This window comes from Vipera ursinii (genome assembly GCF_947247035.1).
Source record: "Vipera ursinii genome assembly, chromosome: 1".
In the NCBI taxonomy this organism is placed as follows: domain Eukaryota; kingdom Metazoa; phylum Chordata; class Lepidosauria; order Squamata; family Viperidae; genus Vipera; species Vipera ursinii.
In genome coordinates, this window is record NC_139512.1 from 103,938,495 (window position 1) to 103,951,780 (window position 13,286).

Consider the following 13,286-nt stretch of genomic DNA (forward strand, 5'->3'; position numbering starts at 1 on the left):
ATGTGTTGAGTGAAACCAGCCAATATCTACCCAAGATTGTCTTGAAATAAAAAAAACTCAGGACAAATAGAAGTCTAAAGATGATGAGATGATAATAGAAGATTAAAAAACAGATTATAGCAAATAGGAGCTTGGTTTTTTTCAATGAATCAATCCTTATACTGCATAAATGTAATTCCGAATCTTTTCAAAGTCATAGGGAATGTTTCCTCAAATGTTTTTAAATTTGTGACAATGAGAATGTTGCTAGTAATGGAAATCTATTCAGGTCTCCTCAGAAATAAATGGATCCAAGAGAGCTTACTCCACAGAAATTGTTAAAGAATAGCCTAAATTCATTCACTGAGTACATGAAATTTATTTTACTTCAGGATTTTTCTCTTTGTGCGATAATAACTCCTGTTTATGTTGATGTGGTTTTTCTCTTAATACCCCATTTGCATTCCTAGGATGAAAACTCTTTAAAAAATAGATAACTAAGGAAGACATTGTGTTTTTCTCTGCTCCATCCTACTGCACTTTTTATTCAGATTTGTCTGCTTATTAAATAGTAAATGTGACCATAGACATTCTGTTTTATTGTAGATCCAGCATCAGTGGACAGATTGGACTGCAATCCGGTAGAAAAAAAGGCAGAATTAAGTCTAAGCTGGACTAGCCCAAAAGGAGGTTATAAAGGCTTCAGAATTAAGGTCCTAAACAATAATTGGAACACGACTTTGGAGGGGGGAAACAATCAAACCATTGTGGAAAACCTGTCTTACTTTACCACTTATACCATTGAAATTGTCACCCTTTCATGTGAGAAAATGAGTGTTCCTCAGGAAAAAAAATGCCGCACAAGTATCACTGGTAAGCATATAACTAAAGCTTGTATGTACTTGTTGAATGAATAAAGATGGTCCATCTATTGGATGTGTGTATTTTTACATGAGAAACATACTTACATGAAAACCTCTGTGGTTAGTGTTTCCATTTTCTTGCTGGCACCCCTCAAATTCTTTATAAATTTCTTAATAAATTACTAGAGCGGATCTGTCTGAAGAAAAATGGTACCTCCATTTCTTTTCATGTATTGTATATACATTTTTTTCCGATATACAGAGGGGGACATTTTCTTATTAATAAGTGATATGTATGGCCATCAAGTGTGGACATCAACTTGATGGCATATAATTAGGCAATACGAAATGAGCTCCCATCCTTACCGAAGTCTGCCTACCTAGCAGTTTGACAGCATGCAAATACAAGTAGATAAATAGGTACCACTCTGGTGGGAAAGTAACGGGACATGAAAGGAGCCCCCTTGGGCATCCCCTTGGCAACGTTGATGTCACCAGCTATTCCTTTCAACCTGGAAGCGCCTTGATAGGTGCTTCGAACACAAATGTAATAGTAGTAATTGGAACATGGGGTCATAAAATTTACATGATGTGCTGAGGGCTGCTGCTTTGTGAATGACTCTCTGGGCATTGGTAGTTTGGCACAGTGGTTTTATTTTTTTTCCTTATTACTTCCATATCCTGATAAATTCATAGTTATTTTCTCTTTTACAGATCCCCCACCTTTGACCAAGTCCCCTACTGTGAAGGCAACCAGCCACAACTCTTTAAATGTTCAGTTCAACAGTTTTAGTTCAAGTCATGGACCTATAACAGCATATGCAGTAATTATTACCACATCAGAAGGTAAAATACGACCTCCTTAGGACAAGTATTTTTCCCATTGTTATAAAAATACTTTGTCTTTACGTCATGAAGATTTACTGTATATACTGTGTGAGGGCTCTTTTATTTAAAAAAAAAAGAAAAAAGAAAAGCAAAAGTATGTCAAAGCTAAATTCTAAACCAGCACATAGATCCAGTATGTGCCATATGCAAAAATCACCCCGCTTGTTCTTAAAAACTGTTACGAGAATAGCAGTTACATTGCTTATTGCATGCCTGCAAATTATATTTAGATGTTCTTGGCTGATTTGAAAAGCTAATCAGGTTGGACTTTATTTGATGGAAGACTAGGAATTATAGTTGTGAGTTAAATTGGGAAATCAGAAAAGTATCGCAAAAGAAAAAAGAAACAACTTCTATATAATTGCTGAGAGCCATTTTGGTATAATAGTTAAGGGGCTGGCACAGAAACCAGGTGACTTGGTTGTTGTAGGCCTTCTGTAGATATGAAAGCCAGTTGGGTGACTGTGGGCCTGTCAGTCCCCAGAGTATTGTATCTGTATTTTGGTAGGATAAATGCACTATAAATACAGCCCTGTGTACCATTAATTCTTAATTTAGTGAATGTGGGCATTTAATTTTTTTTTTTTAATTCCATTTTGTGAGGAAACGCCTTTAATTTCAAGAGGGTTGGCAGTAGTTTGTTATGAAATTATTTTGTCTCCTTTCCTATAAAATCTCCAGAACAATTCCATATGAATCCATTTATTCAATTTCAGTAGTTACAAAGTGAAATGTTTCTTCATTTCGGTTTGTAAAGCACTCAACACCTGAGTTTGCATTTGTGTGTTGTGCAGAGCTTTGTTTTGAGTGAGGATATGCATAAAATAAACCTATGCTAAAGTAGTTTTCTAAGTCATGTTGGAATTATATAATTTCTATAAATTGCAGGACATTTTGAAGGCAGAGAGGAGACCAGCCATGTACTTAAACAATTGCTCAGCATACAGTTAAGGAGCTACAAAACAATAAGCAGAAACTATTAGAAATGTCCTCCCTTGCAAAAATTTGTAGTATTGTCCTCACCAACTTACCAAATTGGTTAAGGAGTATGAGTATAGAACATTCCTTTTTTAAAAAAAAGAATAGACGAAGTAAAAAGGCTACATCTATTCCAGTGGTAACTTGGAAAATTAAAAGGCAATATAATCTATTTCAGAAACATTTAATTTATTTTTTTCCTTTTTTCCAATAAATTCTAGAAACCAAATTAACAAAACACCATTATATTAATGTACTCTTAAAACTATATATAAACTATTTCCAAAAGTGAATTAAGTTAACAGTTCAGGAATAGAAAATCTTGCCTAAAATAGAAGTGAGATAAATACTGATTCCCAGGCAGTGAAAATATTAAAAATTCACCTCACTGATTTTTTTTAATTTTTTTTTAAAGTTATAATAGTATTCTGCTGAAGTGCTGCTTATCATTTAACCTTACCTTACAATGTGTTATTTTCCTAATTAGGTACAGTCTCAGATGAGATTTTAAAGTACACATATAATGATTTCAGGAATAAAGAAACAAATACTTACGTTGCATATATCAAAACTGAAAAAAAGCGTTTATCTTCAACCAAAAATCAGGATTATGATGTTGAAATAGGAAGTGAATCTACAACATATGGTTATTTTAATGGAAAATTAGATCCTCTTAGTTCATACAGGTAATTTTTCTCATGTTTCATAATGTATCTTTATAATGCATATAAACAAAACATGATGAATGAGTAATCTACATAACTCTGAAAACTCTTGACTGTATTTCAGCCTAATAACTATTTTCTTTCTTCCTTACCCTTGATTAGGGCTTGTGTTGCTGCTTTCACTAAAATTGCATTTTTGAATGAGACCTTTGTCAACACAGAGAAGAGTTATGTCTCATTTTCACCTCTTTCACCGTCTGTTGTCTTACCCCAGAATCCAGGTATTGATCAAATTTTTGTTGCAAACCCAGCTCTACTCTGACCCAACTCTTTGAATCTTCTGATTAAAATCTTTATTAAAGTTGAAGAAGAAATCAAAATTGTATGTTCATAAATAGACAATAGCATAAAAGTAGTGTACATAAAAGTAAGTAGCATAACAGGCTAGGAAAATATAAAGTCTTAGCATCACGTAGGCCAGCAGCCCAATCTTTTGGGCACCAGGAACTGATCCCGTGGAGAGAGTTTTTTCCGTGGACAGGAGGGGGCGTGGTTTCATGCCCTGCCTGTATCCTCTGTGTGTGTGTGTGTGTGTGTGTGTGTGTGGATGTGGCTTCACCCGTTTGTGTGATCCACTTTCTGGCATACCATGAACCAGTGCTGGTCCGCAGCCCGGACATTGGGGACCCCTGATGTAGGCCATCCTGGGAATAGCAATACACCTTTGGCGTAGCTATCTCTGAAAAACCATCCATTGTATTTCAGATATCAAGGACATCCTGGGAAAGGTTTTTTGTTGAAGATCTCAATGTACAAGCAAACTTTTGGAGAAAGAAGCATTTATTTAAAGCCTGGCTCTAACCTTTAGAAGGCTACATCGTAGCCACTGCTTAATTCAAACCTAACAATAAAGGAAGACATCCTGCAATTACTGAAGCATAAGCATAATATAATTTTAATGGTCAAACAAATAAACACTCTTATCCTTACTTTTGGAGCTGTTTTCTAAGACGGGTCCCCAATCCCAAGGCCGCAGCCCACTAGTGGGCTGCCGCCTGTTCAGAAAACAAAATGATGAAAAACTAGAATGATAAAAAACTAGAAGATACAAAAGAGAGAGAGGAAGAGAGTAAAAAGGGGGAGATTAGAAGCATTAGATGGGTGTAAGGGAGCATAAAAGTTCATACTAAGACTATATTATCTTTTTTTTTCCCTCTTTCAAGCTGTCATTACAGGAGGTGTTGTTGGAAGCATTCTGGTTCTGTTAGTTATTGTTGCAGTTGTGGGATTTGTCTTCTGGAAAAAGAAAAGGTATAAAAACCACTTCGTAATGCGGCTGAATTTTGAGTTCCATGATAAATCACAGGCACCTCTACAGTAGAGTCCATGAAGATTCTCCGAATGGATTAAGCCTGGAGTTTCCAGCATTCCCGGCTAGATCACAGTTTGTGTGCTTTCCTCTAGAAATCTTCAGCCAAAAGATCCACTCAAGCATAGCTATTAATGGATTATGGAAGTTGTAATTCAAAATATGGACAGCATGTTTTTTATTTGTTCTTGCTTTATATCTGATGCTACACAGATCTTTTTCTTGGTGATAACCTTGTATTCTGGAATAATAAGGCAGGATTGCTGGCTACTCAGAACTGTCTTGTCACACAAAATTTAATATAACATCCTTTACTAATTTCTGAAAACACCTTTGTTGCCTACAAAAAGCATAATTTATGGTGTAATGTAAGTGCATTAACTAGATGAAAAGCTACGTAACTAGTTTGATGTAAATGTTAAAGAATAAAAATCCCAATTAACTTGTTTTCAAATCTCCCCTTTTATAGGAAAGGTAGAAATAACGAAGTGCCATTTGCTCAAATTGAGTGAGTTGAATGCTTTTTTTTCCCCTTTGCCTAGTATGCAAAAATCTGTTTGAACTTTTTTTTCTGATGTTGATTTGAAAATGGGTGGGAGAGGGTGATACATAAAGAATCCACTGGATTTGGGCAACCATCAAAACATTTACATAAATAAATAAATAAATTCCATAACTTTTCTAAAGCTTTACAAAAAATTAAGGTCATTAGAATTTTAATAAACATTTAATTTTTAAGGGAACCGTTCATTCTGCAAATGGTATCATGTCTAGTTTCATCCCAATAATAACAACGTTAAAGTTGTTTCAAAGGAAGTAACGTATATAAGAAGAAGGAAAAAAGGAACAAATAATTGGAAATAGCATTAACATAGCATAAACTTGGATAAGGTAAATTTTTAAACCAATGCATTGCTCTCAAAATTTAACTAGAACCATTCATAACACAATAGTGATTTATTTTAGGGAATTCATTACAATCTTTGCTGAATCCAAAATACTATATATAAAAATTGTTTTGCTCAATAAATAAACTAATTATAGTTTCCTTTTTCTTTTTCCTTTCCAGACCTAAAAAGTAAGTAAATATTTTCATCGCTTCACTTTTCAAGTGTTTCTTTGTTTCACTTTGCTTTTGCTTTTTGGAATTTCTAAATTGCCTATTGACTCTCATTTATACCTTGATATGCTTCAGCATTTCTCAATGGATACTTGGCTCTTATGTTGACATTTTTGCATAATTAAGGGGTTAAGTCCCAAAGAGACTTGGTACTTTTTTGTGGTTTGAACAAAACTGTATACTAAACAGTCACTGCTATTTTTATCTTTTGCAGATCAAAGTTACTTAAAGTTGAAAATTACGAATCTTATTTTAAGAAACAGAAAGCTGACTCAAACTGTGGGTTTGCTGAAGAGTATGAGGTATGCTTTTTAACAATTCTTATTCATACAGGAATATTTTCCATGTGTATATGGTCACTTCCATTAAGTGAATTCTTGCCATTTGCAAAAGTAATACTGAGTGCATTTCAGCAAAGAGCCAAAACTCAATTGTGAAAACAAACTAACAAGCAGAAATAATAATTACTTTTCCCGCATCCACTGTTACTAAAGTACAACAATGCTAAATATGCAAAAACTGTTTCTGTATTTTGAGAAGAAAAGTAATACATTCTATCTTTCTCTTTTGTAGGATCTCAGGCCAGTTGGTGCTAATCAGCCTAAATTTGCTGCTGAATTGTCAGAAAATAAAGGAAAAAATAGATACAACAATGTTCTGCCTTGTAAGTTCCCCATTCTATTTCTTTATTTACTCTTACTATTACTGAAAATATTTTAGCTGTAACTTTATAAAATGTGATCAGAACTTCCATTTGGGCCAAAGCAGTTCCTGATACGTTTTCTGCAACTTTGGTTTTGATTTTAAATTCTCCATATTTTCCTTGGCCCTTGATGCAATATTTGATATGGGTGGTAGAACTGGACTGTCACGTTTCATTTAAGAAATATGGAGGGACCAGAGTTAACCAGTAGGGTTACTCTTTCTTCTTCATGTCACGTTGGGACACCTGGAAGAAGATCTCTAAAGCAATCCTAAATATAGTACAGGTTGGCATTAGAAGCCTAAAATAAAATAAATAAAATAAAATAATTTGTAGAATTGTAATTTCTTTCAGTCCTCTTGATTGCAAAAGGATTTAAGTAACTTTTTTTCTAAAGTATGCCAAGTTACTATGCTCTGTGTTTAGTCTAATGATGTGCCATTCTGTGTGAAGAGAGGTCGTCATCATCATCTTTTATTTTCCACCTCCATTGTTGCATGGACCGTCATCAAATAGGAGCTAAAGGTAGTAATGAAAAGGAACATTCTCATATGTAACCAAGTAGAAGTAGAAAATAGATGTTTAGTGCTCAGAAGCTGTAATCATGCTTCTCTACTGAGCTGAATCAAATTCTTATGTGTACCAGATAAAAAGCTATACATTGACCATTGTCTCCTAAAAAAACATTTTGAAAATTACATTTGAAAATTGCATTTGAAAGTTTCTTTAGCTCCTTTCTTTAATGAAATTAATGGGATATGATTGTTTGAAACATAATTAATTTGTTTGAAGTGCTTATTTATTAGCACTTTATTATTTATTCCCTAAGTTTTAATACTTGGCTTGAATAATTAAATTTTACTGATGATGTTACATAGATTGGCAATGAAACATCTGCAAGAAAACCACCCAGCTCAGACAGCACCAATGACCTTACATAATTAAACTTGCTTGTAGCCCCACTTCGTATATTTTTTTCACTTTGCATATAACATTTGACAATAAATGCATTTTATTTATTTAATGAATTTGCCTAAATTACATTTAAAAAGAAAAGACCTGACATCTTTTTTTCTTTGTCCTTCCAGATGATATTTCTCGTGTTAAACTTTCAATTCCAAATCATCCAACTGATGATTACATTAATGCAAATTATATGCCGGTAAGTCTTCCTGGTGTGTTTAAAATACATTATTTAGAGTGGTGAGTTTGCTGAAAAATGATACTGAGACCATATTTTTATCACAGGGGTATAATGCCAAGAAAGAGTTTATTGCAGCACAAGGCCCTTTGCCTAACACTGTGCAAGATTTCTGGCGCATGATCTGGGAGAAGAAGATTTACACAGTTGTTATGTTGACTAAATGCATTGAACAAGGCCGGGTAAGTTTTTTTAAACTTCTAGGACCAGTTACAAAGCATCACAGCCACATCTGTCTATATACTATATACCGTATATACTTGAGTATAAGCCGACTCGAATATAAGCCGAGACCCCTAATTTTACCCCCAAAAATTGGAAAAAGTTAGTGACTTGAGTATAAGCCGAGGCTGGGAAATGCAGCAGCTCACCACCAAACCACACCAAACTCACGGAGCTCACGGAGCTCAGCTCGACACGTCTGCCATCTTAGTTGAGCCTGTTAACAGACTTCATCAGTTCCAAAATCAAGATCACACCGGCAAGCTTTGTCAGTTGTCACTCGCGGCAGTACAAATACACTAGTACGGAAAGCTGGCATTCACTTTCGGGGGGAGGAAAAAAAAAACACAACAACACCGCACGCTTTAAAAGATTGGAGTTTTGCAGCCTTTTTTCTCGGGCCCGTCCGCCACCTTTAACTTAAGGCTGCGCTCTCGATTTCCTGGTGTGTGTGTGTGTGTGTGTGTGTGTGTGTCAGACCCACGGGAATGGCTGGTAGGGAAGCAGCATTCCGGCATTCCCCCCCTTCCTGTGTGTCGAGCCCACGGGGCTTGACACACAGAGAAACGCAAATGCCGGACTGCCGCCACCTTTACTAGCCATTCCTGCGGGTGTGACACACACACACACACGCACGAGGGGGAGAAACAACGCTGGACTGCCGCCACCTCTGCCAGCCCTGCAAGCCTCTGCCGCCCCGGCGTTGGTGGTCGAGCTCTTCGGAGCCGGCAGAGAATCTCCCGCAGGAGGAGGTCGCGGCTTTCTCTCTTGCTTCGGACTGCAAGGATTTAAACTCCAGGAACAAATCCCGATGGAAGTTTTTTTTAAAAAAAATACTCCTCCGGGTCGGACAGGGGACCCAGGCTGAGGTCTAGGGGTAGTGGGGGGGGCTCGCAGACATAGATGGGCTCAAGTGGAAGCCAAGCAGCCCTCCCGAACCTGGGCTTCTGGACGGAGCAGCCGGTGGTGCGTTTCAAAAAGCAGAAAAGTTGGATTTTGAACTTTTCAGCAGCGCATCTGCACCCGCTGCTTTTATGACCGACCTGCCGTTTCCCCCCCCTCCCGGTCCTTTCCCCCGTCCAAGCGGACGCTCCAGGCTCTTTGGGGGGGACGGGCAGGCGGGGGGGGAAGGAAGCGTGCCGAGGCGCCGCTCACCTGCGATCGGCGAGTGCGCTGGACTCGGCTGCGTGTCCGGCGGAGGGTTCAGATCATTCCGGGCCAGAGCGGCTTGGCGGGCGGGGCCGTTGGGCAGGCGGCGTGGTGCAGCGGGGGAGTCAGGGCAGCTCTGCCATGGAGCAGCTGGGGTGGGTGGGTGGGGGGAGGAGGAGGAGGAGGAGGCGGAGAGGAGCGAGCGAACGAAAGACAGAGCTTCCGGTGGCTACCGCTGCTGAATATTGCAATGAGCCGCCGTCTCCCTATGACCGCTGGCGAGGGGATTTCATCAGAGCACGCAATCGGGGCTCCCCCTCGTGGGTGCGTGTGTGTGTCAGACCCACGGGAATGGCTGGTAGGGAAGCGGCATTCCGGCATTCCCCCCCCTTCCTGTGTGTCGAGCCCACGGGGCTTGACACACAGAGAAACGCAAATGCCGGACTGCCGCCACCTTTACTAGCCATTCCTGCGGGTCTGACACATACACACACACACACACACACACACACACACACGCACGCACGCACGAAGGGGAGAAACAACGCTGGACTGCCGCCACCTCTGCCAGCCCTGCAAGCCTCTGCCGCCCCGGCGTTGGTGGTCGAGCTCTTCGGAGCCGGCAGAGAATCTCCCGCAGGAGGAGGTCGCGGCTTTCTCTCTTGCTTCGGACTGCAAGGATTTAAACTCCAGGAACAAATCCCGATGGAAGTTTTTTTTAAAAAAAATACTCCTCCGGGTCGGACAGGGGACCCAGGCTGAGGTCTAGGGGTAGTGGGGGGGGGCTCGCAGACATAGATGGGCTCAAGTGGAAGCCAAGCAGCCCTCCCGAACCTGGGCTTCTGGACGGAGCAGCCGGTGGTGCGTTTCAAAAAGCAGAAAAGTTGGATTTTGAACTTTTCAGCAGCGCATCTGCACCCGCTGCTTTTATGACTGACCTGCCGTTTCCCCCCCCCTCCCGGTCCTTTCCCCTGTCCAAGCGGACGCTCCAGGCTCTTTGGGGGGGACGGGCAGGCGGGGGGGGAAGGAAGCGTGCCGAGGCGCCGCTCACCTGCGATCGGCGAGTGCGCTGGACTCGGCTGCGTGTCCGTCGGAGGGTTCAGATCATTCCGGGCCGGAGCGGCTTGGCGGGCGGGGCCGTTGGGCAGGCGGCGCGGTGCAGCGGGGGAGTCAGGGCAGCTCTGCCATGGAGCAGCTGGGGTGGGTGGGTGGGGGGAGGAGGAGGAGGAGGAGGAGGAGGAGGCGGAGAGGAGCGAGCGGATGAAAGACGGAGCCTCCCGTGGCTACCGCTGCTGAATATTGCAATGAGCCGCCCTCTCCCTATGACCGCCGGCGAGGGGATTTCATCAGAGCACGCAATCGGGGCTCCCCGCCCCTCGGTCCTGCCCAGATGCAGCAGCAGCAGCAAGACCACCCCCCACACACACACACACACCTCCGGTCTACCTTACGGCCCGGTGACTTGACCCCGGGGATAGATCGGAAAGAAGGCAACAGACCTTCCTGCCCCTTCGCTGAGAAGGAGCTCCAGCAATGAGAAGAGCCAAGGGGTGGGGCACCGTGGAGAGGTTAGTGGGTGGTGGTGGTGGCGGCTCTTAGATACCGCGTAGACGCAGGGGTCTTCAAACTTGGCCCTTTGATGACTGGTGGACTTCCTGGAGAAGGAAAAATGCCTGGAGAAGGAAAAATCGGCCGCAGCCTCGGGGTAGGCTTCTCCGGGGGCGCCGCCGCGATTCTGCAGGTCTGTTGCCTTCTTTCCGATCTATACCCGGGGTCAAGTCACCGGGCCGTAAGGTAGACCGGAGGTGTGTGTGTGTGTGGGGGGGTGGTCTTGCTGCTGCTGCTGCATCTGGGCAGGACCGAGGGGCGGGGAGCCCCGATTGCGTGCTCTGATGAAATCCCCTTGCCGGCGGTCATAGGGAGAGGGCGGCTCATTGCAATATTCAGCAGCGGTAGCCACGGGAGGCTCCGTCTTTCATCCGCTCGCTCCTCTCCGCCTCCTCCTCCTCCTCCTCCTCCTCCCCCCACCCACCCACCCCAGCTGCTCCATGGCAGAGCTGCCCTGACTCCCCCGCTGCACCACGCCGCCTGCCCAACGGCCCCGCCCGCCAAGCCGCTCTGGCCCGGAATGATCTGAACCCTCCGCCGGACACGCAGCCGAGTCCAGCGCACTCGCCGATCGCAGGTGAGCGGCGCCTCGGCACGCTTCCTTCCCCCCCCGCCTGCCCGTCCCCCCCAAAGAGCCTGGAGCGTCCGCTTGGACAGGGGAAAGGACCGGGAGGGGGGGGAAACGGCAGGTCGGTCATAAAAGCAGCGGGTGCAGATGCGCTGCTGAAAAGTTCAAAATCCAACTTTTCTGCTTTTTGAAACGCACCACCGGCTGCTCCGTCCAGAAGCCCAGGTTCGGGAGGGCTGCTTGGCTTCCACTTGAGCCCATCTATGTCTGCGAGCCCCCCCCCCCACTACCCCTAGACCTCAGCCTGGGTCCCCTGTCCGACCCGGAGGAGTATTTTTTTTAAAAAAAAACTTCCATCGGGATTTGTTCCTGGAGTTTAAATCCTTGCAGTCCGAAGCAAGAGAGAAAGCCGCGACCTCCTCCTGCGGGAGATTCTCTGCCGGCTCCGAAGAGCTCGACCACCAACGCCGGGGCGGCAGAGGCTTGCAGGGCTGGCAGAGGTGGCGGCAGTCCAGCGTTGTTTCTCCCCTTCGTGCGTGCGTGTGTGTGTGTGTGTGTGTGTGTGTGTGTATGTGTCAGACCCGCAGGAATGGCTAGTAAAGGTGGCGGCAGTCCGGCATTTGCGTTTCTCTGTGTGTCAAGCCCCGTGGGCTCGACACACAGGAAGGGGGGGGAATGCCGGAATGCCGCTTCCCTACCAGCCATTCCCGTGGGTCTGACACACACACGCACCCACGAGGGGGAGCCCCGATTGCGTGCTCTGATGAAATCCCCTCGCCAGCGGTCATAGGGAGACGGCGGCTCATTGCAATATTCAGCAGCGGTAGCCACCGGAAGCTCTGTCTTTCGTTCGCTCGCTCCTCTCCGCCTCCTCCTCCTCCTCCTCCTCCTCCCCCCACCCACCCACCCCAGCTGCTCCATGGCAGAGCTGCCCTGACTCCCCCGCTGCACCACGCCGCCTGCCCAACGGCCCCGCCCGCCAAGCCGCTCTGGCCCGGAATGATCTGAACCCTCCGCCGGACACGCAGCCGAGTCCAGCGCACTCGTCGATCGCAGGTGAGCGGCGCCTCGGCACGCTTCCTTCCCCCCCCGCCTGCCCGTCCCCCCCAAAGAGCCTGGAGCGTCCGCTTGGACAGGGGAAAGGACCGGGAGGGGGGGGAAACGGCAGGTCAGTCATAAAAGCAGCGGGTGCAGATGCGCTGCTGAAAAGTTCAAAATCCAACTTTTCTGCTTTTTGAAACGCACCACCGGCTGCTCCGTCCAGAAGCCCAGGTTCGGGAGGGCTGCTTGGCTTCCACTTGAGCCCATCTATGTCTGCGAGCCCCCCCCCCCCACTACCCCTAGACCTCAGCCTGGGTCCCCTGTCCGACCCGGAGGAGTATTTTTTTAAAAAAAACTTCCATCGGGATTTGTTCCTGGAGTTTAAATCCTTGCAGTCCGAAGCAAGAGAGAAAGCCGCGACCTCCTCCTGCGGGAGATTCTCTGCCGGCTCCGAAGAGCTTGACCACCAACGCCGGGGCGGCAGAGGCTTGCAGGGCTGGCAGAGGTGGCGGGCAGTCCAGCGTTGTTTCTCCCCTTCGTGAGTGCATGCGTGTGTGTGTGTGTGTGTGTGTGTGTGTGTGTGTCAGACCCGCAGGAATGGCTAGTAAAGGTGGCGGCAGTCCGGCATTTGCGTTTCTCTGTGTGTCAAGCCCCGTGGGCTCGACACACAGGAAGGGGGGGGGAATGCCGGGAATGCCGCTTCCCTACCAGCCATTCCCGTGGGTCTGACACACACACGCACCCACGAGGGGGAGAAACAACGCTGGACTGCCGCCAGCTCTGCAAGGCTCTGCCGCTCCCTTCTCTCAGCAGCCTGTTCCGAACGAAGGGACAGTTCTTTTTTTTTGTTGACTTGAGTATAAGCCGAAGTGGAGTTTTTCAGCCCAAAAAGTGGGCTGAAAAATTCGGCTTATACTCAAGTATATACGGTA

At 44.7% G+C, this 13,286-nt stretch overlaps 1 protein-coding gene across 1 annotated transcript in view; it reads left to right on the forward strand.

Annotated features, from left to right (window-relative positions):
• PTPRJ (protein tyrosine phosphatase receptor type J) overlaps positions 1 to 13,286 on the forward strand; it is a gene marked incomplete at its 3' end in the record, with an annotated part of 142,580 nt that overhangs the window by 95,361 nt on the left and 33,933 nt on the right. The window contains exons 9-18 of the mRNA XM_083358716.1: positions 586 to 852; positions 1,557 to 1,688; positions 3,196 to 3,394; positions 3,536 to 3,654; positions 4,597 to 4,684; positions 5,212 to 5,250; positions 6,077 to 6,164; positions 6,436 to 6,526; positions 7,654 to 7,727; positions 7,814 to 7,948. Coding sequence (XP_083214842.1) covers positions 586 to 852; positions 1,557 to 1,688; positions 3,196 to 3,394; positions 3,536 to 3,654; positions 4,597 to 4,684; positions 5,212 to 5,250; positions 6,077 to 6,164; positions 6,436 to 6,526; positions 7,654 to 7,727; positions 7,814 to 7,948 — 1,232 coding nt within the window. The remainder of the gene's footprint in view (positions 1 to 585; positions 853 to 1,556; positions 1,689 to 3,195; positions 3,395 to 3,535; positions 3,655 to 4,596; positions 4,685 to 5,211; positions 5,251 to 6,076; positions 6,165 to 6,435; positions 6,527 to 7,653; positions 7,728 to 7,813; positions 7,949 to 13,286) is intronic.